General features: G+C 38.4%; 1 protein-coding gene across 2 annotated transcripts in view; it reads left to right on the forward strand.

Moving 5' to 3' along the window:
* UTRN (utrophin) overlaps nt 1-18,311 on the forward strand; it is a 394,556-nt gene extending 376,245 nt beyond the window's left edge. For both annotated transcript variants that reach the window (XM_050894491.1, XM_050894492.1), the window contains 6 exons: nt 2,130-2,288; nt 2,680-2,923; nt 9,353-9,461; nt 11,556-11,642; nt 14,489-14,511; nt 16,151-18,311. In XM_050894491.1, the coding sequence (XP_050750448.1) occupies nt 2,130-2,288; nt 2,680-2,923; nt 9,353-9,461; nt 11,556-11,642; nt 14,489-14,511; nt 16,151-16,159 (631 nt within the window). In that variant the 3' untranslated portion in view covers nt 16,160-18,311. The remainder of the gene's footprint in view (nt 1-2,129; nt 2,289-2,679; nt 2,924-9,352; nt 9,462-11,555; nt 11,643-14,488; nt 14,512-16,150) is intronic.
* Nucleotides 18,312-24,701: the final 6,390 nt, after the last annotated feature.

Genomic DNA, 24,701 nt, shown 5'->3' on the forward strand with positions numbered 1-24,701 from the left:
GCCATGAACTTTTAAAGTGGATAGAATGGTCACAGGCTATAAATTTTTTTGTTTTGGTTTGGGTTTTTTAGGTATAGTGTTACTTGATGCACATTTGTAATAGTCTGGATTTTCAAATCTCAATGACAAGTTACAAAATGGAAGACCACGTGATAGCTTTGGGTAGATAGTGGATAGTTATCCTTGAGAAGAAATAGGTTAGTGTTGTTCTACTATAGAACTTCAATAAAAAGTTTGTCTTAAGCAGTACTACAAAGAACCAAATCACTTTGCTGCATGATAGAAGTACTTTTCTAAGGGAGAGACGCCAGGAATCAGTATTTATTAAATCCGTGGTTATTTTGTCTTGCTTCTAATACTGGTGATGCTTTTAAATGGGTATTGATGTACGGAGCTACCAAAAAACCTTGCTTCAGCAGGATAAAATAGGGTCTTCCATTACACAAACAGTATGTTTGCAACTCTCATTTGTTCCTGTCACATGCATTTGATCCCTTTACCCCAAGAGCTTGAAATTATTTCTAAGAAAAGCCCCAATCCGTGTGCATGGCCTGTAAAAACACCTGATGTGTTTTACTTGTACATGCGTGCGTTTATAGATTATTTGTCACCACAGAAATAACTTCTGTTTCTTCCAGGGCATACATTTCTAAATAACTGGTTTTACTATTCATTCAAATGAGACTGTACATTTGGATCTTTTGTGATGAAACATGTTAAATTGACTGACAGGAAATTTTAAAAAGCCTCTTGAAAAACTCCATTACACTTTTACTTGGAAAAGAAATACTTTGCATATAATGAACTTCCTATTTTTTGTATGAGCTTTCAAAGGCAGTCCTTGAGGATACTTTTCATTATGTCAGACCACAACCAGTTAATAGCAGAATTCTTTCCAACAATAGGAGGAAAAAGGTCAGCACAAGAAAGATTTTTAATGTGAAAAAGACTCTTTTCTAAATGATATCTGAATATGTGTATATATACTGCTCATGTGTTTTTTCTCTCTGTTGTTGACCGTGCTTTAACTGTAGATCTTTAGGGTGAAGTTTGTAGGGACAGTACTTCACAGTATTGTAAGGTATGCAGTCTCTGTTTTTTAGTCAAGCAAAGAGAATTTAAGGAGGATTTTCTTCAGCATTCATACTGCTGCAGCAATTTCTCTCTTCCAAACATGAATAGTATATGTTTTTCTGCTGTTGATTCATCCTTCTTGAGTAAGCAAGCAAGCGAACTGTTTTTAGGACATGGTATCCTTTACTTTCTATCCATCTGACTTTACTTATGGAGAAAAGCCGGCAACTGGGGAAGAAAGGCACACCTATACAAAAGCAAACTTATTTGGACATTATAGCATAATTGAAAGTGTCAGGACTTCTGTATCTCCTTACCAGAAGGTAATTTCTATGCGAGTCAGGAAGACAGCGTTATAATTTATTTCTATCCCTGAATCTGTAAGGAGGAGGAGATCTGCTACCCTTGAAGAGTTTCAAGGTATCGCATGTGTATATCAAAATGGGGAAAAAAACCTGGAAATATAATACTAATTCAAAACCTATAGCATTATTTTTGCAGCATTGTCAGTCCCTTTGTGCAGTGCACAGTGTTAGCTAGATACTTGATGATTCGTTGCTCTGTGACTTCTTCGAGAATTCTGTGGGGATTTTTTCTAATTTTATTAGGTAAATTGAGCACACCAAAATTATCTCCTAAAGAATATTAAAAATGTCACCTATTTATGGTCCAAAAAAAAAAAAAAAGGAACTACCAGATAGCTTGGTTTGGTTTGTTTTTAAGGCATTTCAAATCAGTCATCTTTGGTTTATATTATCTCTGATAATATAATAATCTCTGATAATAGCTTTCACTATTGCTTTTCAAACCACCAGCAGCATTTGTTCTTTATGCATACATTAAAGTAAACTGGTCTTTTACACTACTACGGATCAATCTTCTTTTTCCTGTGCATTGTATGTTTATATGGTTTTTGCAGTATAATTTTTAGGCTTATTTCCTGCTCTTAGTCCTTTTTCGTAAACAAACAAAACCCCTCAGCTTGACAAAGATGTTTGCTCACATAATAAATGTTTTACTGCTCTGTCTTTATCTGTGTTGTTTTATTGCTCTAGAGAGGATGAGCATGCCCTTATCCAGCAGTATTGTCAGACGCTGGGAGGAGAGTCGCCTGTGAGTCAGCCACAGAGTCCTGCTCAGATACTCAAGTCAGTGGAAAAGGAAGAGCGGGGAGAGTTGGAGCGCATCATTGCTGACCTTGAGGAAGAGCAAAGGTCTCATAATCGTCCTACCTCGTGTCTGAATTGTCACCTCGTTGTTGTTTGAGCCGTGCATGTACTATGTATAGTTGTTGGAGATGAGAAGAGGTAGACCTAGGAGTCATGATTTTAGCAAAAAAAAAAAAAAATCAAGGCATATGTTGTGCATAGCCTGACTTTGTTAGGTAGAAGAGGGTGGGTCTGTCATAAAATACCTTAGTTTCACCTCTACTTTATTGTTTTATGTTTTTTTTTTCCCCATAAACCACAAGTTAAGAGATTGTCTTTGTATGAGCTACCTGTGTTCTTAGTTGGAGGTGATGATAACATCATTTGATCTAAGGAAGTTTTTCATTTTAATTTGCTTGATTAAGTCATCATTCTCCTGCTCTCTTCAATATACCAGGAGTCTGCAGATAGAATATGAGCAACTAAAGGAGCAACATCTTCGGAGAGGAATAAACCCTCTTGCATCACCTCCTGACTCCATTGTGTCACCTCAGCATGCTTCTGAAGATGCCGAGCTCATTGCTGAAGCTAAACTCCTAAGGCAACATAAAGGTCGCCTGGAAGCAAGGATGCAAATATTGGAAGATCACAATAAACAGTTGGAGTCTCAGCTTCACCGGCTACGGCAGCTACTTGAGCAGGTAGATGTACACTTTCCCCTGTGTTTTTTCTGCACGATGGATTTCTTGGTGGAACAAAGGCATTGGAATTTTACTGCAGATATTTTCACCACACTAGCTTGCTCTGTTGCACTCGGTGATTTCTAGCATGAAGAGATATTTTTCCTGCCCTCTAGTATAAGCCATGGTGAAAGTCAGATGAGCACAAGATGATTACAAGTGCTGAAATGATCATGGTCACTTATGATACATTGAGAATAACACAAACAAGTGCAATAGTTTTTCATGAATTAAAAAGCAGGGGGAAGAAAATATATACCCTATTCCAAGTGGTGGTGCCAGTCGCACCCTATATTTGACTTCAGTTTTCCAATCTTTCCTTAAATAATTTGTTTATTTGTTGTCAGTTAGTCACTGAAACCTTTCTTAGCATGCCAAAAACAGATGGTGAAAGATACATCTAAAATGCAAAGGAGCAATTCATTACATTAAAAATCCAGTTCCTCTTGAGTAGCATATTTAGACCAATAAGCTACAGCAAAATGGTCTGTGGACAAGTAGATGCTGAAGGCAAGAGCCTTTTTGCAAATGTCAGTAGCTAGAGATTGTAGGGTTTCTTTGTTGGGGGAAGAAAAGTTGATTGTTTTTGAAGTCAGCATATGCACATCTAGATTATAAAAATAACAGCAGCAACATCTACAAGGTGTTGTTAGAGATGTTAGTTTGTACTATATCGTGTGTGGAAGCTTGAATGATGAAGAGAAATTTGTATGGATGTTTTCTCCTAAATAATCATTACACTTGGGTCAGAGTACAAGAAGGCAAATGATTCCTGCCTTCCATGAGTCAGGTGACTGGCTGTACGTAGTAGAGGATTTAACTAAGCCAAGAAACAGACCGCATAAACCAGGTATCAAAATGGCCTAAGTTCCCGCTGTAGATGATACTCTCATTACAGTGAAGAAGATATTTTTTGTTTGTTTGTTTCACTGGCTGACTTTGTCATTTTTCTAGGCAGTTTTGGCTGAATAGCATTAAGATGCACCTGTTCCAATGGCTTCCCTTCCCCTCTAGCAGAGTATTTTTGTTGTTGTTACTGTTATTCTAGGATCTTTAATCAGTATTTGAGTAGCTTAAATATTTAACAGGGAAGATAACAACTGGTGCAACTGTTAACAATAATTCATGAAGTAAATATCTTGAGAATGTGGCCAATACTAGGTGTTTCAGAGAAGGGTTTAAAATCTGCAAAGAAACAGCTGTAGAATAGAAACACAGAAGTTCTGCCAAACCCACAGTCACTTTCAGCTTAGTGCTTAAAGCAGGAACATGTTCACCGTTTAAAACTTTCTTTTTTTCTAATGTAGCTGTGGATAATCTTAGAATTTTTGTAATCTTTTCAGTATCCTTATAACATTCTTAGTAAGACCTTTAGGGTATATATGTGTGTTGTGATAAAGTGGGCAGGTGGAGGGGCAGTAGTTTCTTCTTATCAGTTCTGCCTTTGGATTTTTCTAGGCATTCTGGGTAAGGTAGAACAGAGTTGACCTTTTTCAATATTTCTGATCATTTACACCTCATTTACTATATACTGTTGCTGTTTTGCTTCCTGTCTGAAATCTCCTGCCTCTGTGGGAGTCATGCCGTGCTTCTGATTGTTCCAAGTGCCATTTCCTAAGCTGTTCCTTTTTGTCGTCTTTTAATGAAGTGGCTGGTATGAAGTCAAGTATATGAGAAGGTCTGGATTATTGCTTTTATAATATATCTGTGACTTTTCAATATGCCTTTCTATATTCATCCTTACTTTATTTAGTGGGGTTTTTTTGACCTGCCACTGAGCAGATTTTTTGCAAGCTGTCTCCAAGGATGCTGAAGCTACTACCCTGAAGGGGATTCAAAAATTGTAAATAATTCAGATTTTTAGTATATGTTCCTTGAAACTTCTTTATTTTGACATTAATACAATTAGGAAGCAGCACTGAATCCCATTACTATCCCCTTAACTTTCTGAAAAAATGACCACTCTTCAGCAGGTTTGTTTTTCTGTCACCTAGGTCATTACTGTCTATGAAAGTCTTTACCTCTTTCACTGCTTGGGGAAGAACTTTATCAGAAGCCAGCTGAGGATCTAAGTATATTTATTTGTTTCTTTTGCTTTTATTGGCTGTCCCAATTATTTTTTTAGTGGATATGGGGAATACCTTTTCTCATTAATGAGATGGATGATTTGCATGGAAGATTCTCGTAAGTCCCAATGTCAAAATATATAACTCTGTAATTCCTGTAATAGTAATTACTAGTATTAAAGGACACAACTATCTTACAGCAATTTCTTTGCCATGACTGGCGTTTCATGCCATCTCTGTTTCTCCTTTCTGTTAACAGCAAGTCTCTCCATTTCTCTTCTCCACTCAACCTCCTGACTGTTGTTTGGGTTAATAACTTGCCACTGAGTCTGAAATACTGGGACTTTTTTCTCTAAAAGATATGGAGTGAGTCTGTCTACACAAAGATATTTGGGTAGAGAATTAATGAAACTTAGAAACTTTCCTGTAGTAACTGTTTAATCTAGGTGGGAGCATTCTAGGACATTCTTTAGAGAGCACCTTTAGCAGAAATACACATCCATCCTTACTGCATATTTGCCTACTTCAGGTCACAATTCTGAGGTTACCATACTATTTTTATTTTAGCAAGCCCAAAGGATTGGTAGCTGTCATACAATGTTGTCATTTTTGTCTGCCTGATTGATTATAGTGCCAAAGAGGAAGATGAAACAAACTGGTGTGTGACAACTTGGATACCAACATGTTAATCATACAGAGAAAAAATAAAGAATCCATTTTCATTTTTCTTTCTTCAGCCCTTTTAGATACTGCATGTGCAAAGTAGAAATAAGACCTATTATGAAGGGCATTTAAAGTCTATTTGTTTTTTTCTCTGCTTGCCTGAGCTACTGAATAGAGGTTTCATATTGAATTTGATATTGAAGCTAATGGGAGCTAAAATCATCTGTCAATGGCTATGTGATCAGACTCTACGACAGAGTAAATAGGGACTGCAGCTCCCTCTCCAACTGAAAACAGAGGAGCTTTATCAAAAGAGCAGAGGAGATTTTGTTTCTTTTGTAGCTGGGAGAATAAGTGTGGAACAAGAAGAAACATCTGTAATGGATGTGGTAAGGGAATTGGCCTTTTTGAGGTTTCATGTGATTCAGAGGTGGAGGGGGGGAGCTTTCTGTTTTGTTTTGTTCTTTACCAAAAGCAACAGAAGTCAAGCGAAGAATGGGTATGTCTTATCTATCCATTAAGCCACAGAAGACTTCAAGCTCTTCTCTGTGAAAGACACCAGCAGGAGGCATAGTGAAATAAGGCACTGTAGACCAAAACAGGTTAAAATAAATATCTCCTTTGAAATGCTTTAAAAACTGCTGTAATACAGAAAAATCCCTCAATTTCAGAGTTTTCTGGAGAAGAATTTATTTGTCACTTCGTATCTTTATTTGGTTTTGCATAAAAAGAAGTTTGAAAACTCCCAGAAACTGGAGTTGGAAACTTCCCCCTCATCCCTATAGAGGTGTGCTTGGTATCCCTGCTTTTATTTATTCAGGAAGAAGAAGCAGGCATATAGTAACATCTAGGGCTGTTTTCTTGTGGTTTCTGGCTTAAGGGTTGTCTGCTGGGTTGTTTTGAATAAGAATGCATGAACTTCATGGTGCCTGAACAGGGCTGATGATGGAAGTGATCAGATTTTGTAGGTGTTATGCAACTGGAGTCAAGTAGAACATGATTTTCTACAGTTTTTTCTCAGGTTGTCTCCCAGTAAAACTGTTAAATCATGTAAATACATGCAGCTATATCCTCAACTATTTTGCATTTAACATTTTTCAGTATCTGATTATTGTGTTAAGGCATTTATGCCACTACCAGAACCCTTCCCTTTCTGCTCCAAACCCCACTGTTCATCTGCTTAACTGTATTGTCCTGATTTTGGAAGAAGAGGGTTTTGGTTTGTTTTGGCTTTTCTTGTTATTGCAGTCACTGTAACTATATAGTGTAACATTTATCAGTATATTTAGATGAAAATGAAGTCATCGGACATTGTCCTCTGATTAGAAGGGGATGTGGTTTTTGTTGTTTGGGTTTTTTTTTAAATCCAACTGCAATATTTCATTCTGACTGCTGCAGCAATATATGGTACATCAATGTAAAGTATTCCAAGTATGTTTTGTTTGCTCTCAGTTTATCCACTGTTAGAGTCCTCGTGCTCTGCAGGGCTTTTTTGACTCCTGAGCGGTACTAAATAACCTTCACTACTAACTCATCATTTAAGTTTGTAGGCATCTCCTTTCTATCTTAATTAATCTTGACTTTTCAATGCCTCACTATCCTTGATCTAGCCTATCTGTTGCTGTACTGCAGTTTTGTATCAAGTCCAGCACCGATCTTCCATCCTCAGTCACCCTCAGTCGTCTCTGCACCATTTGTCCACAGTTACTGCTTGAAGAGGGACAGAGATCCAGTCCAGGTGCAAGTTTGCATTTTTGATGATTCAGATTCTCTCTGTCCATCTGTTTGCGGAGTGGGCAAGCAGCCACTCTGCCGCTGGAGTTAGCCTTGTTGTTCTGTACTGAAGTAACTCTTAACCCTTAGAGAGTTTGCTTCATCTCTTTACCATTATAGCCCTAACCTCTTCTTGAACAGAGGTTCCTGGCTATACAGAATTACCTGGGGTTAGTTACCCCAGGCTTGGCCTATTTAAAATCACCACACGCCTTTTACCTAGACCCTGTAGCTGGGTTGAAGCCTGATACTGCATAGCAAATTACTTAACTACTTGATAGGCATTCACTGTTCACAGGAGTGTCTTGACAGTAAAATCCTTGGCTGGCTTGAAAACATTTCCATTTTTCTTTGTCTTCTATATGCAGAGCAATATTTCTTGATTTATTCTTTTAGCCAAAGCTGGAAGTTGGTATTGTCATGCTGAAAGAGAGATGAGATTTTGAGGAGAAAAAAAGATTTGCTGAGTGTTCAAGGGAACATTTCCTTATATTTCTCACCGCTGTGTATGGAAGAAAAAGTATCTTTCATTGTTCAACAATCTTCAGTTTTGTTGAAGATTTTCTTTTTAAACTGGAAGTTGTCTCAAAAAATTGAATGTTGCACTTAAGGCTGTGGGCTGCAAAGGAGCAAACGTGCACCAATTAACTGCCGTTCTGTATATTACCTCTTTGCATTGAGTCTCATAGCTGTTCTAGGTACTTGTTCAGTCCAGTTTCAAAAAGATCTTAAAAGTAATGATTTTTTTTTTATTACTTCTGTATCTGCTTTTGACAGATTTACTTAAATAATCTGCTCTTTAAGCTATTTGGAAGTAATTTGATGATTTGCAATCAAAAAGATAAATGATAGCGGCAACCATTTCATCTAAGATTCTATAACTGCCTCAGATGTAAATACTATTTCACATGCTTCTGTTTTTTCAGAACAATCACTTCTGGAGCTCAAATATTGTATTACTACTCTCTTCCTCAAAGGATTTCTTACAAGAAAGAAGGAAAAGAGGAAAAAAAAAATGCCTGAACAAGATCCCTTCCAATATTTCTGAGTTGTTATAGTGAAGAAGTCTTATGGTCTTTTCTTATTTTGTGTCCATATATGTGTATTTATACATAATCTCAAGCACATACATGATTACAGCTAAATGTAATATAGAACTTAAGTGTTTGATTCTTCAGGTGAATTTAAGATTTCAGAAAGGCTTGCCTACAACACAGATTTCAAAGTATATGGGTTCCTTCTCATAATTTTCTGGAGAATACATAGTTCATGGTTTTCCTGCAAATTTAGTGTTGTCCACGCTATTGAGAAGCAGCGTCAGCAGGAGTGATGGCTAGCTACTACTTTTTAGATTTAATGAAGTTCTCTTGAATCTTGTGTCTTCACTCAGCTTGATTGTGAAGGAGTTTTGCAAAACTGTTCATGATTGAACAGTTGTTTCTAAGCATGATCAGTCATTCCAGTAAAGCTTCTTAGGGGACCTTAGCTGAATGTCCTCTGTGTATGTGTATGTATATATTCATACGTATACATACAACCCCATGTAGTCTTTCTGCGTAGCTGGACTGACACCCTTGGCAGACTGGGTTGGGTTGTACATAACATTGTGTTTCTATGGTGCGTGCTCACAACAGAACATTGTTTTTAACAAGACCATCAACTGGAGTCTCATAAGAATTGCACTTAAGTCTAAATTTTCTTTTAACAAGTTGTTGGTTTGGGTTTTTCCCTCCTAATGGTTGTATAGACCTATGCCAACTTTCAGTAGTTTGGAGAACAAACAAGAAAGAGCACATAAGGAAGGGAGTAGGATAACTGCATACGAGCCCACACTTAAATTCTGTAGATACAATTTATCTAAATTTGGGTATTATTGTCTTTAATGTAGCCCGACTCAGACTCCCGAGTTAATGGCACCTCCCCCTGTGCTTCACCCCAGCACTCTGCCCTCGGCTACCCGCTCGAGCAAGAGACAAGCTCACAGTTTCATCAGACAGGTAAGTGTTTTGATCAGATGATGTGCTGCATGGGTCTGTAGATGACTACTGAATAGGTTTGTTGGCATCTTTCTGAAAAGATTTATAAATAAAAAGGAACTGATCTTTGTGATGTTGCGGGGAACAAGACTTACTGCAGCTGGAGCTGCTGCTTCCACACACTTGAAAACAGCTGCGGTATCACAAGAATCCATGTGACTCTGAATTATGGACTTCTGCCAATAGACTCCTTGGTCCCATCCATTTTGAGCAAGTGAATTTACTGGGCAAATCCATCCTCACTGAAGGGGGAACCAGATTTCATTGGACCGAAATGGCCAACAGCTGTTTGTCCTACAGTACACGCATGCACCCAAGTAATCTGTCAGATACAGGAACAAATGTCCAAAACATGTAATCGAAGCTTCCTGATGGCTGCTTTAAAAATTGTTGTGTATCCTCTGCTTATTCTGGTATTTTGATGACCCCACCCCTCGAAGACTTCACATCTTTAGGAATTATTGAGTATTTAAGTGTACAGCCTCTGCACATGAGGGGATTTCTCTCTTGACAGATTATTTTGAATTCTCCAATATCAGAACTCATTAATTCCACTGGGAATTAGCAGAAATAACTACAGACCATTGAATGCTCAAAATTAGGGGACAAAATAAAATATTTTTCTCAAATTATCTTAACTGCAATTTCCTCCCTGTTTTTGTTTTCAAGCCTTTGTGTTATAGATGAAAGAATTATTTTATTTCTGCGCAAAACAGGAAAAATATTCTCTTGCATACTGAAAAGTTTTCATTCAGCATTGACATGTGTTTTTACTTTATCTGGAAAAACATGGAACTTCTTTGAGTCTGATTTAATGCAATGGTAGATTTATGAGAGATGCTGTCTAATAACACTGCCAGGAACAGAGCCAGTTGTATTCCCTAACCATTCCCTTGGCTAATTTTAAGCAGCATTTTAAAAAGAAAGGGCAAGGAGGATGTCATGGTTTAACCCCAGCCAGCAACTAAGCACCACACAGCTGCTTGCTCACTCGCCCCTAGTGGGATGGGGGAGAGAATCAGAAGAGTAAAAGTGAGAAAACTTGTGGGTTGAGATGAGGACAGTTTAATAGGTAAAGCAAAAGCCACGCACGCAAGCAAAGCAAAACAAGGAATTCATTCACCACTTCCTGTGGGCCGGCAGGAGTTCAGCCATCTCCAGGAAAGCAGGGCTCCATCACGTGTAATGGTTACTTGGGAAGACAAATGCCATCACTCCAAACGTGTGTCCCCCCCCTTCCTCCTTCTTCCCCCAGTTTTTAATTGCTGAGCATGACATCATATGGTATGGAATATCCCTTTGGTCAGCTGGGGTCAGCTGTCCCGGCTGTGTCCCCTCCCAGCTTCTTGTGCACCCCCAGCCTCCTCGATGGTGGGGTGGTAAGAAAAGCAGAAAAAGCCTTGACTCTGTGTGAGCACTGCTCAGCAATAATTAGAACACCCCTGTGTTATCTACACTGTTTTCAGCACAAATCCAAAACATAGCCCCATGCTAGCTACTGTGAAGAAAATTAACTCTATCCTGGCCAAAACCAGCACAGAGGATTTTAACACTAGTGAAATTGCTGGTGCATATTGAATAAAGACCATCTAAAAGATAGATGTTTTTTTCAGAAAAAGAATGGTGTATTCGCTCTGAAAGTTACATGACAAATCATCTGAAAATGGAATAGAATTTTAATTGAGCAGCTACTGAGTATAATTCCCTCATCTTGTAAACCTTTTGTTTACTTTAACTGTAAATTCTTATATACTGCTCCTTCTTGACAATTCTTCCAGTTATATCTTGGGTGCAATGGTTAAGCTTTAATAAAAGAGAAATGAGTTCTGCTGCAAATCAATAATGTAGCTTTCACCTCCTCTCCCAAGGCTGGCAATTATCAATGACAGTTCCTCCACACTAAGTTACAAAGGCTTCAGGTAGTGGTTTCCCTTGAAATATAGAGGAGTATTTAACTGCAAGGTTGGATGAGAATGCCTTTCAGAATGTTGTTGTCCTTTTTTTTCCTCCACTCGTTACTAAATTCATTGCTCTTTTTTGTTGTCATATCTGCAGATGACTTGTTAGTTCCACCTCATGATACCAACACAGATCTAACAGATGTTATGGAGCAAATCAACAGCACATTTCCAGCTTGCTGCTGTAAGTGTAACAACATACATCTCTGAGAATAGTATTGCATTTGAGACAGTCTTTTGAAGAAAAAAGTCATTCTTGTGGTATTGACTAGGAAAAAAACCTTCTCTCTGATGAGATTTCTTGTCAAGATATGCAAGCTACATAATTCTGCTCTTTAAAGTTCCCCAATAGACACTATTTGTGAAGGTAAATAAACAAATATTCGCCTGTTTTAAGTGGAAGTGATTCACTATAAGAAAAGCCTATAGCTCCATATGGGATTTTCAGCTGTGCCCACATAAGGGAAAAGAGACGTAGAATCCTATTAGCTGCTGATACAAACCTTATGTAGAACTTAAGTGAATGTAGATTCAGAAATTCTGAATGCTGGTTTTCTAATAAAACTTGAAAAAAAGGCCTTAGGCAACAGGAGGGACCATAGTCCAATCCTGACTGCCTGAACTAATTATTAACTAGTTATTAAACTAATTGACCAGAGGAAATAACTGTTAACACAGCACATAACACCTTTCCCTGCTTAAATGCATTGAAAGTTGATATTTTATTCAGTGTCTATTAGAGAGATCAAAAGGAAAACTAATTAGTTTCCTATGCATGGCTTATATCAGCTGACATACATTTCCACTGATCCTGTTCCTTCCAGAGTGTCACTGCACTCACAAGAGTGAGTAGCTATCTCTCTATTTCCAGCAGTATTTCATACAGATTGTTGGTTTTGGCAGGGGGGGTGAAGTGGCAATTTTGTTATTCAGTGTTTCTTTTTTTAAATACATGCATACATATATATCTAAACCTTCAGCTCTTTTGCCTTAGAAAACCAGTAGTGAAAACTTTTATATAGTCTTAAACTTTCAACAGTTCTTTCAGATGAAATGTAGTAATGATGGTCAGTTTTAAAAGGCACAAGTGAGAGGGAGGGTGTTTATGCCCAGTTCTTGCGGAAGCATCGAGGTTGAACTCTATTCTGTTTCATAAACTCAGTGAACCCTATTAAAATACCCCTTTTATCTGTCACATGTACATTCCTTGGCTGTGAAGAACTGCATCGCCAAAGATGCACTTTGCATGTTTTGAGAAAGCAAATTAGGATCTAGCAAAAAAGGTCTTGTTTCAGCTGTCCTTTGAGATTTTCAGTGAGTTCAATAGTTCAGAGCCCATCGTTTTGCAAATTAAGGATTTGATTTTAAGGAGCATCTCTTCTTGAAGTCAACAGCTAGTGGAGCTACTCAGCACAACTCAAGGGCATGTGTGTGTATACATATCAGTAGAAAATGCAACTCAAGTATCAATTCTTGTTTTTGCAAATTCCTGTCTTGCATGTATAAGGAGTATACAGCTACCTGGTCATTTGGCCCAAATGAATGTAAAGCAAATTGCCCTGTGTCAGGGCAAGCTTGATAATGATGGCTGTTCTCGGCAACCAGGAAACATGGGGAAAAAAAAAATCTAATATCCATGAAACAATACCCTGAATGAGGCAGGGAGGGGACTGTGAGTGAAAACCATGGCCCCACATCCTTTCATATTGTGAAGTGTATCTGAGCATTTAAGATTAAAAGAAGTCACAGTTCCAAATTTCATGTGATTTTTCCCTTTGTCATTGACATGCTGCTGCAGAAGTCAAACCAAACCAGCATGCCCCAGTTAGTATGTACTACTTATGTTTGCTCTTCTTCGGTCGTTCTATAACATCTCTTACTTGGGAGATTTACTAGGAGTATTATTTTTTTAACCATGTAAGATTCATATACTGTTTTAGAAGCCTGGAATGAGGATTATTAGTCTGGCCTTCCCAACAGAGTGCATTAAACTCTATGAGTTTTGCTAAGGAAGACCATGACAGACCATCTAGTCCATCATCTTTTCCTGTGGCTGTTTGAGATGGATATGTCTTTCAGGATGGACAATTGTCTAACTTGTTCTGTAAAATTTCCAGTGACGCAGACTCCACAGACTCCCTAGGCAATCTGTTTTAAGAGCATTGCTGTATTCCTAACCTTAAAAAATAATATCCTTACCCTCTTTTAATTATACCCAAGCTAAATTTTATTAGAACAAGACTTCATGTTCAACATGTCATGTCCATTTATTAAAAAAAAACAAAAAAACAATTTAAAAAAGCTATTTTTTCACAACCTCATCACTACTGGTCTCTCCTACCTTGGCCGCAGCTTTCATTAAGGAGTTACTAGCATCTGAGCCTTATGTAGATTATTTTTGTCCCATCTTGACTGTATAATAGAACCAGTATTCTTATTTGCTGTATTTGTTTTTATGGGTTTCAGGTTATAATTCATCTTGAAATCAGTATTTCTGCTTACTCCAAATATTCCTTATGAAGCAATTATTTGTATAGTAAGGCCAGCACTGCTCTTAATGGTGGGGGTTTGGTTTTTTTTTTGCTCCCCAGATCCTTTGATTATGGATATAATGCCTCTTTTCCTTCCTCATTTTTGAGGTTGGTCCTCAGAACTAGGCAGGTGTGCAACACTGTGCAGCAGTCTTGCCTGTGCGTCCAAGTGAGTTCCAGAACAGAGTGTTTTGAACAGACGATATTATAATACACCACTCATAGGTCTATATGGTCAGAAGTGGTGAAAAAGGGACAATTCATATCATCTATATATTCATAATGCTATAAATTTGTTAAAAGAAAAGTAAATTTGTGAAGAAAGTTATGTATAGACCATTACAACACACTTGTAGTTAAATGTTTATTTTTTTTTTAAAGATAAGAGTCTTTTTGTTCTTGTATAGTACATATTTTCCTGATACTGGCTTTGTTTTTAAACTGCCAAGATGCAGAATCATGTAAATTTCTAAATTTCTTTTGTTTTTTCTATTTGCAGCAAGTTTCACTGGCAGACCACAGGTATGAGACATGTTTACATACTTGCATAGTCATTGGAAGCAGAGTAAAGCAAGTGGAAAAGTTCCATTAAAGCGAAGTGGCCAGGTTTTTTTCTAAGTTTTTCCCTAGAGGTCTATTTGGAAGCTAGACCGATGTAACAGGATGGCTAGATTCTGGAATATCCCAATTAACAGAAAATTCCTGCTAGTTCAGGCACTACCAAAGGTACTATGGTGTGCAGTTCTGGGACGCTGACCAGATGGAATCAGCTTGAATCTACCAGGGCCAATTAGTTTCAAGCCAGCATCAGCTTGCAAGATCAAAGCTGGTTCTTGCAAAGACATCCATATGTCCTGGTGCCCGTAGCTCCAGTTTCAGGAGCTATGGGCAGCAGGGCACAAGGATCAAGAGCCACACAGCATCTTAGGCATTAAGAAGCTGCCTTCTCCCGATAGGCAACCATTTTACAAACCCAAAGCAGAAATTGGCTACTTGCAGAGTTCAGAAAAATGTGGAAAACAATCTGGTATTTAGATACTTGTTCTTGAAAATCTAACTGGTATGAATGACCAGTTAAATTTCTGTTATAACTAACAGAAATAGCAAAAACACTTGCTATTAGGTTGGTTTAAACACTTGGTTTAGGTTGATATTGGAGCCCAAGTATGACAAATAAGGAATAATATAATCTTGTGTCATTGTAGAGTTCTTTAAAAGTTTCATTGTTAAATAAGTTTTAAAGACTACCACAAATTGCTGTGTGAGACTTCAGAAGAATTCAGTGGTAGAGAAAGAGTCTATTTACTCCCCCAGATTGCTTCACCTTGTCCATTAATCCACAGTTTGCAAGGTCAGACCTCCTCAAAATGAAATCTAAAAATTCAGAAATATTGCTCTGCAAACACTTTCTTGGATGGCAATGTCTGGGATAGTAGGATTGTCCTCCCAAACAGGAATTTCTAAAGAGACTGGGATGAATCATGCCCTGCACTCAGTTAACTCAGACTTTGTGTTTCAGTCTCTTGATAAGTTAAATGAGTGAATTAAACTAGCATTTTTCAGAAATCCTTCCTTTAAGCAGGCACAGAGATAGTTTTCAGTGTTATCAGTGAATAATACTAATCTTCCTGAAAAAGCATTTGATTTTTTTAAGATACAGGATGATTCCCAAATGGTCTCACTGCAAATTTACCCTTCCAGAACCATTAGAGGAGGCACATTTGTTTGTTCAGGAACAGAATCCTGAAACAGGAGCCTGGAAATAAGCTTCACATTTGAAGGCGCCGAGTCCCAATCCAGACTCTGTATACTCTCCATTTTTACCACTTAGGCTTCAGACAGGACAGTAGTTTGCCTAAACTTTTTTTCCTATGGGTGCAGAACATGGAGAGTCTATAAGTCATATTTACTGCTCTGTAGACTAACATCCTCTGGGCCTTACTCAACAAGAATTTTAAACACTGCAGTATAGTAAAATTAGGTTTCTCTTAACTACATGCCTCAGTGATTTGCTGAGTCTTGGGTCAATACATCTAACTTTTTAAAATACAGGGGTTTTGTAAAGTGACGTCAGAGTCCTTAACTGAACCGAGCCCAGAGTAGTTAGAGCTTTCTGTGTGTGTTAATGTGGTACTGACATGGTTATTTCTCATCATGACAGGCAATGTGAAGTGTTCATTTGGACGTCGACCAGTGCTTCCTGACGTGCAGTACAGCCCTTTTCTACAAACCACCGATCGTGAGTTCCACTTCATCAGAAGGCTGCATGGGACCCTGGAACATGCTGTTCGCTCTGACTGCGTGTTCTACTTGAAATAGTAAAACACTGAATACCCAAAGATGAGGATGTTGTTTTTATAGTATCAGTTTTTTTTCTTCTTCTTCCCTTTCTATGCAACTGTAAATTAATGAGCAGTGGAGTATTTGTCACTGATTTGTATAAATATACAGCCGCGGGAAAAGGGGCAGGGGCTTTATATACGTTCTTTTTGATAATCGTAAAGAGAACTGCATAAGGAGTTTGGAGCAAAATGTTACATTTATACATTCCTTACAGCTCTTTGCTTTTACATTGTAAAATATCCTTAGTTATTTTCTCACACATTTAATATTCTGTACTGATTATTTATATGCTAACCAACTGACCACACAGATTTCAGAATACTCTTGAATTGTTTTCAGGATTGGCATATGAAGTTCCCATAATCTGCATTGTTGTTACTGGTTAACAAAAATTCCGTTAGGTGCAAGCTATAGTATTTTAACTCCATTAAACGAGGTAAACTCTCATTTCAAGTCATAATCATCATCCTCATGCACCAAAATGGTATTTTTAACTTTCTTTTAGTTATTTCCAGCCAACACACTCCATTTGGAGGATTATTTTTTTAAGCCTTACTTTACTTTGAATCAGGAGATAGGTAAAAAGAGGACTTAGATGATAGCTTAAGTTGTTTTTAGTAAGGTCTAAGTTAGTGTAATCTTTCCCAACTTTGTTCAGAGACAAAGCTTTGCTGTTCCCTGCTGTGCCGAACTTGCTTCAAGTTTTGGAATTTACAGTTTGTGAAGTAAAGCTCATTTCCATGAGATCCCCTTCTTTCGTCTGCCTCTTGGAAATGAAGAGACAATTAGAAAGCCCTTTCCAATACTATTAGCGATGGAACATTTTCTTCAAAACTGCAATGCACTTAGATATTATCATTTGGCATTGTAATCTTGCAACTCATCTTTATCTTTGAAATCATTTATTTATGTACTTTAAGTAGGGATAATTACGGGAAAGTTGTGTCACTGATCAGCTGATCTCTAGTTTTAAAATTATCGTAAGAGATTTTAATGCCTTCACAGAGTTTACAACGCTGCATGGACACTTGCTTTAATTTCAGGATATACCTTTAATTGGTAAAACTGCATGCAATATATTTCATGTATAGTGGAGAGAAACTAAACTGTGTCGTTCTTAATTATTACTGAAGAAAAAAAAAATCTCAAAATGGTATTGGAAGAGTTGTAAATTCTCTACTGCTACCGAAAAATGCTAGAGGACATTAAGACAGCAGGTCAGGAATTTCTAGTGTTTTTGTGAAGCAGTGCCAACTAGGCTGTCCTGCACCCACAGTATTCACTCCTGGGCTGCTGCTGCTGGAGGAGTGATTTGGGCACAGCGTTGACCACGTTCTAGTGTTGGCTCCGGTGCCAGTTCTTTCTGAACCCTTTGGCAAATTATTTAACCACTCTGCCTCTGTTTTCCCATCTGTAAAATGGGGATGATAGTCCTTACCTCTCAAAGGTGTTGTAGGGCTTGCTTAGTTAATGTCTGAAAAGCTCTATGTAAATGCTAAGTATTACTCCTGAGTGAGTGGAGCAAAATTGTCAAGGTGGGAAGAGAAGATGCTGGCTCCTATAAATGCTTCATCTATTAAAAAAAAGTAGTGTAGTTATTTTGAGAAGAAAAAACCCCACATTTTACAGAAGAGGAAAGCCATGACCACCTTTCTACCTCAGACCTATCTTCATGAGTAGTATTGGAAATAGCTTTATATTCTGTTCTCTGCAAAGTACTTTGCTTTTATCAAGCTACATCATTCTCTAGGCAAAGAATCCTTAAAAATATCCCCCTACATAAGTAAAAAAAGGTCTCAGTAGTGAATTTGGTGGCTTTTATTTTTGTTCTGACTATGAGGTTATGTATAAAATTGTTTTTCTGCCTGTGTTTGTATGCATCCTTTGTCCTCTGCTGCCAAGTAAATGCTGCTTCAAACACTACATTGTAACATTCTTCCTCTGAGACAATAATAAATAAAAGGAATATATTGCAGTAACATGAGAAAAAGTATGGAGTTCTTTCAAGTTTTGTGGTCTTCAAGGATGGCACTTCTCATTGCTAAATGCTGAAAAGTTCATTCTGAAGAAGATTAATTTTAACAGAGGGATGCTGTGATAGTCCATTTCTATGTGCTAGCATTTTTGGAGTGTGGTTTGCATTTATATAAGTGAGATTAAGCAGTGTTTTCTCCCCATAAATCTGTGCATATTTTCTCCAGTTTTCCATCTTTAGTGATTTAGTCTGGAATCCTTCTCAGTTTCATGACATATTAAATTTGATCACTGAGAAGCAGACTGCTTTTGTTTTTAAAATGTTATATATACATATTACAAAACAGCAATAATGCATGAAGCCCTGTCAAATATTAGAACTGTAAATTAGTCTTCAAGTTTTAATAGCATTCAGTCAACACGCTCAGCTGAAGCACAGTATTAGGTATTCAGTCAGGAAATATGTACTTTCTAGCCCTACCATGTGCTGATTTTAGGTATTTGCATTAAGCTAATGCTAATCGTGTTAATGACTGTGTTAGAACTACTGTGCTTAAAGGAGGAAAAAAGTCCACAACCCTAATAATTCTGTTTCCTTATAGTAATAGTTGGCACTGTTTTCATGTTTAGTATTTATTAAAATATTTTTTTTTCAAACTCTTAACAAATGTAAAACGTAAGTGTCAAAGTAATGACATTTTCCCTCAGTTTGTGAAAGGATGTTTAACAAATAAGTTGTAGGGAAGAATCAGGTTTTTCCACATGGCATTTAAGTAATTCAGCAGTTAACAAGGAATTTAATTATAGAAATAGCAATATATTGAGTCAAATTAAGTTCTGTGTTTAGAACAATAAATGTGTCAAAGAGGAGGAGACTGGTACATTAAAGAATCTATTAAACCATAAAATCTGTCTTTTAAAAGAGTAAACATTTTAATTATATGTTTGTAGAGTTGAAGGCAGCAGAAGAGGGGTATGGATCAGTACCAGGGCCTGACTTTGAGAACAATTTATGGAAGTGCTCAAATCTACAACTTACACCCGCTGTACCCTGATTGCTAAGGTACCAGGTACCAGAGCTCTGTAACGCTGTCACCTGTGAGGAAGGTACTCTGAGCTTAAAATCGTGCTTCCGTACTGTGCCATGAAGGTCCTGGCTCTTGTCAGGGGGAACAGAGTGGCACCCACTTCTCACCAGCTTGCCGTCGGGCTTTTCTCGAGGGGGTTGGGGCAGGCCAGTGGCAGGGCCTGGCAACCTCCAGTCCTCAGTGAACAATGCAATGGTAAGCACGCCCTCGCTCCCCTGCGCAACCTTTTCCTTTGAGCGCTAACCAGCCTCTTATGCTGTTATTTTGTCAGGCAAAATAAAGCCAATATGCTACTTTTCAGGAGAAGAATTAGGTTCCTGCACCAAAGAGTGCTCAGTCCAAAATGCATGCCTACCCATCTAATCGGGAGAGACAATGGATGGGGTGGTTGGTTACTAGCATAGCATGTGTGTAAATTTTTATTACAAAACACCCTTGAGCTGAAACATTACTATCAGATCAGTTCATTTTCTCAAAGAAGATGCAAGATTGATACATCTAATTAAAAACACAGTGCAGAAGTTCCTCTACTATTGGGGCTTCATCTTTAGGGGAACTTCCACTATGAAACAGCTCTTCTTGGGTGGTGGTGGTATTATTTCTTTCTGGACCAAGACAACGCTCTTCAGATGTTCAAATCTCAATATGAGATAGATAGATAGTTAAATTATGAGACACCAGCCCCACTAGGTCAGAGATACTGGACCCAGACACAAACTGTCAGTATGCACATGACAATTCCTATCGCCTGAGTGTCCTGGGTCAGGGGTTCTGTTCTCTCTTCTGTTATTTCTACAGTTGAAAAATGAGAAGGAAAAAAAAAAAGCTGAATTCAGCCAAATTAATAATGTATTACTGTAATGGGCAAGCTTTGGATTTATGCAAAAGACCAAAATATTCTTTTAAACATTTACAGTACAAATTGCCCTTTGGAGAGAGTTTGCTCATTACATATATTTTTTGTTCTCTACTTTAGTACAGAGCTGCCCTAAGAAAAACTTTCCTGAAGGTAAACATTCGCACCACTGCAAAACTGAGTAATGGATCCTGTCTCCTGTCACGCAGAAATGAAGATGTCATGCCATATGGCTCAGAATTCTGTTCCCACAACAACAGCAAAAAAATCAGTCTTACAAATCCAGCCAAGGTGTAAATTAATAAGTGGGGGATGAAAAAAAACCCACAACTTTTAGTGGGAAAAAAATATTTGAGCAGGAGGAGATCTGTTCCATCTTACAAGCAAAAAAGCTTTCCGTAATCATCAACTATATGCTGTGTTCCTCAAAAAATGTTCTTGTGGCCAGCAAAGGCGAACTCTTCCTTGGCTCACATGTCTTTGGGAGCCCATCTGTCTTTAGTGCCACTTAAATTTTCATGACGTGCCAGCAAAAATTACACTCTTTGCAACTTAAATCAATGCATTAGAAAGAACAGCTGCATGCAAGTGCAGCAGCTGCCTTCGGAAGAGGAAGGTAGTGTGTTCATCAACTGCTTTTCTAAGCACCTCTGGCTGAGACACCAGTAGAGGAGCTGCCAGGAGTGGGCTGATTCAGCTCGTTTTCCCAGGCATTGCAGTGCTGCAGCAAACTGTTGCAGCCAACACTAAAGGGATCTTTTAAATTGAAAACTGCTTTATGTTAGTATGCTTATTAAAAGTGATAAACCAGGACAGCTGAATAGAATTCCTAGGTGCCAGTCTTAAAGATAGTATATACACAGGGGGGAAAAAAAAAAAAGAAAAAAACCACAACACAACAAAACATAGACACTATCCATCTTATCTCATTGTCATCTCTGAAACACAGTATTTACAGATGAACTGTTCATGCTCTTGTTAGTCACTTTATACAGTCAGATAAGCACTTCGAAAATGTCTGGTTTTCTGACCTCTAATAACTAATATTTACCTTGGAGAAACTATACTTCAGAAATACTTTTTTCCTGACTATGGAAGCAGAGCCTAGGGTAACTAGCTCAAAGGAAGATGTCAGCAGCTTACAAATCTAATTTCTGGGGATAGATCCCACCTTAGTATTAAACAAAACAATGGAGAATATAAGAATTTTTACAGTTTGGTATCAGCTAGAAAAAGTGACCTGGTTAGAAAAAAAAAATTTAAAAAATCAGAAAGCCACATAGCAGCATTGCAGTGACACTTCATCTGCACATGATGGAATTCCTTTTGCCCCCACAGTCATTACATTTGACTACGATTTAAATTCTTTGGAAAATGAGCAAAAAATAGAGGAAGGGACAGCATCCATTACCAAGAGTTTGTGTGTCTCATAAGCTAGATTTAATGGAGTTGGGAAAAAGGCCACATAAATGAGAAGGACTGTGATAATTCACCTGAATTTTATATGGAAATAGGCAACCATTTGATCAAGTACAGTAACCTTTCTGAATCCCAGCCCAGGTGAAGTGGAAGTCCAGTGGACAGCCCATATGACTACAAGCCAGAATATTTGGTGTGTAACCCTGGCCCTGCAAAAAAACCATTCGTTTTTCTTCACTGGAGATGGCATTTTGCATGTTGAAGGACTATCTTTATGATGAGCAGTTCACGGCAATCCTGCTTCTCCGTATACGTTTACTAAGTGTGACTGGTGCCTAACCCACAAATGAAGTTTTATACATTAATAAATAAGAGAACGCACAGAAGATACAATAGTAACTGCCACTGATAATCCACATCACTGATTTAAATGCAAACAAAAGTAGGGAAAGTTACGGGTTGCCCACATCCTCCTTCCTGAAGGTCGGAGTGACATTTACTTTCTTCCAGTCCTCAAGATCTTCCTCTGATTCCCATCACCTTCCAAAGATAATCGAGAGTGGCCTTGCAGTGACATCAACCAGTTCCCACAGCACTTATGGGTACATCCCATCAGATCCCATGGACTTACATATGTCCAGTTTGTTTAAGTGTTCCCTGACCTGATCCTTCTCCACCAAGGAGGAAGACATCTCCCTTGCTCCAGACTTCCCCTCTGGTCTCAGAGACCTGGGCTTCCTGAAGGCCGGTCTTACCAGTAAAGACTGAGATGAAGAAGGGATTCATTATCTCAGACTTTTCTGTGTCCTTTGTCACCAGGTCCTCTTCAGCAGTGGGCCCATGTTTTTCCCAGTCTGCCTTTTGCTGCTGATGTACTTGTCTAAGTCCTTCTTGTCGCCTTTCATATCCCTCACCAGGCTTTGGCTTTCCTAACCCTATCCCTGCAGAACTGGGCAGTATCTCTCTATTCTTCCTGGTCCCTGAACAGGCCAAAGTCTGCTCTCGTGAAGCCCAGGGATGTGATCCTGCTTTTTGCCTTGCTCTTTTCCTCTTGGGATCATGAGCTCTACCATCTCATGGTCGCTGCAGCTATGGCAGCCCCCAGCCTTCACATCCTTCACCCGTTCTTCCTTCTTTATGAGTCGGAGGTCCAGCAGGGTCTCTCCCCTCACCAGCTCCTCAGTCATCTATGTTAGAAAATTGTCATCAGTGCACTCCAAGTAATTTTCCCCTCGACAGTTAGTATAAGTCTGAGCCAATACACTATCTTGCACGATGCCCTGAAAAAATCTTTTGCCAAGAGAAGTATGGCAGATGAGTAGGGAGGGACCTTTTAAACACACATGTTTTGGCTGATTTTGTTTAATACCTCTCAAAGTATTTTGGTGAGCAGTTGTGAGGAGTCTAATGAATGGCTGCGACACACAGACAGGCACACAGGAAGAAAAACTGTCCAGATGTATTTCTGTCTCTCCAGTCCCAGCAGCCCCTCTGGAATGGAAAGTGTAGCTCTGACCTACTTGCTTTCAGCAGGCTGTAATTACAGCGCCTATCAATTTTCTATAAAAATACAGATGTGAACAAATGGAAAACCTGAGTGGCTGAAACATGACCAGAATAAGAATGTTATTTCACCCCCTAAATCCCAGTTCCTGTAAAGATGATGCTTGCAGGATGAAAAGCAAAACTAGTTGAAATGGCAGTAAAACATCAAAATAACAGTTGACTTTATTATGAAATATGAGCCAGGCTTTGTACACAAACAAGATATATCATGGTATCCATCTGTCTGCTGCCTACACTTGCATTTTTGTCCTCCCCAAAATGTCTGCTTGCTTGCTGAGGAAGGAAAATTAATGATAGCTTTAGTGAAAGAATTATTTTTGGTTTTGAACTCTCATTTGGTGTCTCGCAGTGCAGCTTGTGCTACCCAGTCGGTGGCAAGGGGCTGAGCCAGGTGTCCAAAGCTGGACACAGCACCCCAGCCCCAGTCTTCCCAAATAAAAGGGAATAGTCACTCCCTTTGATCTGCGGATTACAGTTTTGCTAGGACGCCCCTCCTCTGCCGCCAGAGCACACCGCCTCAGGACAACACGCAAGTCTCCACTGAAAAGGCGGTAGGTGACAGATGAGACTGCTGACTTCCAGGTTAACCCACTTAATATAGACTTCGGTAGCGTTTGGGAAAGAAATTCTTCTGATAACTATTTACATTCTTGTTATTGCAGACACTTTGGTTCTCTTTTCCTACAAATCACAGTACTTGTAACATTATTTAGAAAAATGGGATTAGGAGATAAATATTGCCTAAAACGCCACTCTCGTTTATCTGCTTTTCTTCTAGACTTGCTTTCCCAGGCATAGACTCACATGATGTGTTTTTGGTTGGCTTCCATTCACATGTTCAGAGATCATCAGCATTTGAACGGTAAAAAAAAAAAACCAAACCACACCTAGCTTTTTAATTAAAAATTCTGTAAGCTTGTCGATGTTGTTGCTCACTTCATAATTTATGACATCTCCCGTACCTTAGAAATTACTACCAATTGGACAAAACTGGTACATTTTCCATTTCTTTGCCCAAAGCAATGGTCCCATTGAAAGCTTCTTGGAAAGTTTGACTTAAAATAACAACTTTATGAATAGTACAATGTCATTATACACAACTAAGTTACATTTCTTAAAGGCTGATTACAAACACTCTCAAATGAGATCTCTTCATGACATTGTTGATTTTAGGTCTCTTTATGGTTCAATATAAACCAGACCAGGAAGGCATAATCACGCCTTTCAAAGCTATTTGAAAAATACATTAGCATACATACTGCAGTTTAAGCCTGTCAGCTTTGTCTGCAGTTGCGGCATTTACTTGTTAGTTTTTAACCCAGTTGCAAAGAAAAGACAAGTGATAAATTAAGATTATAGCACATCTGTTTCCACAGAGATTGGATAAAACATGGCAGTTTAGTTAATGCAGTAAACAGCTTAAATAGTGAGAGCGATTTTTTCTTAATATGTTTTGCCTGAATAGC

Source organism: Gymnogyps californianus, chromosome 3 (genome assembly GCF_018139145.2).
Source record: "Gymnogyps californianus isolate 813 chromosome 3, ASM1813914v2, whole genome shotgun sequence".
Classification (NCBI taxonomy): Eukaryota; Metazoa; Chordata; class Aves; order Accipitriformes; family Cathartidae; genus Gymnogyps; species Gymnogyps californianus.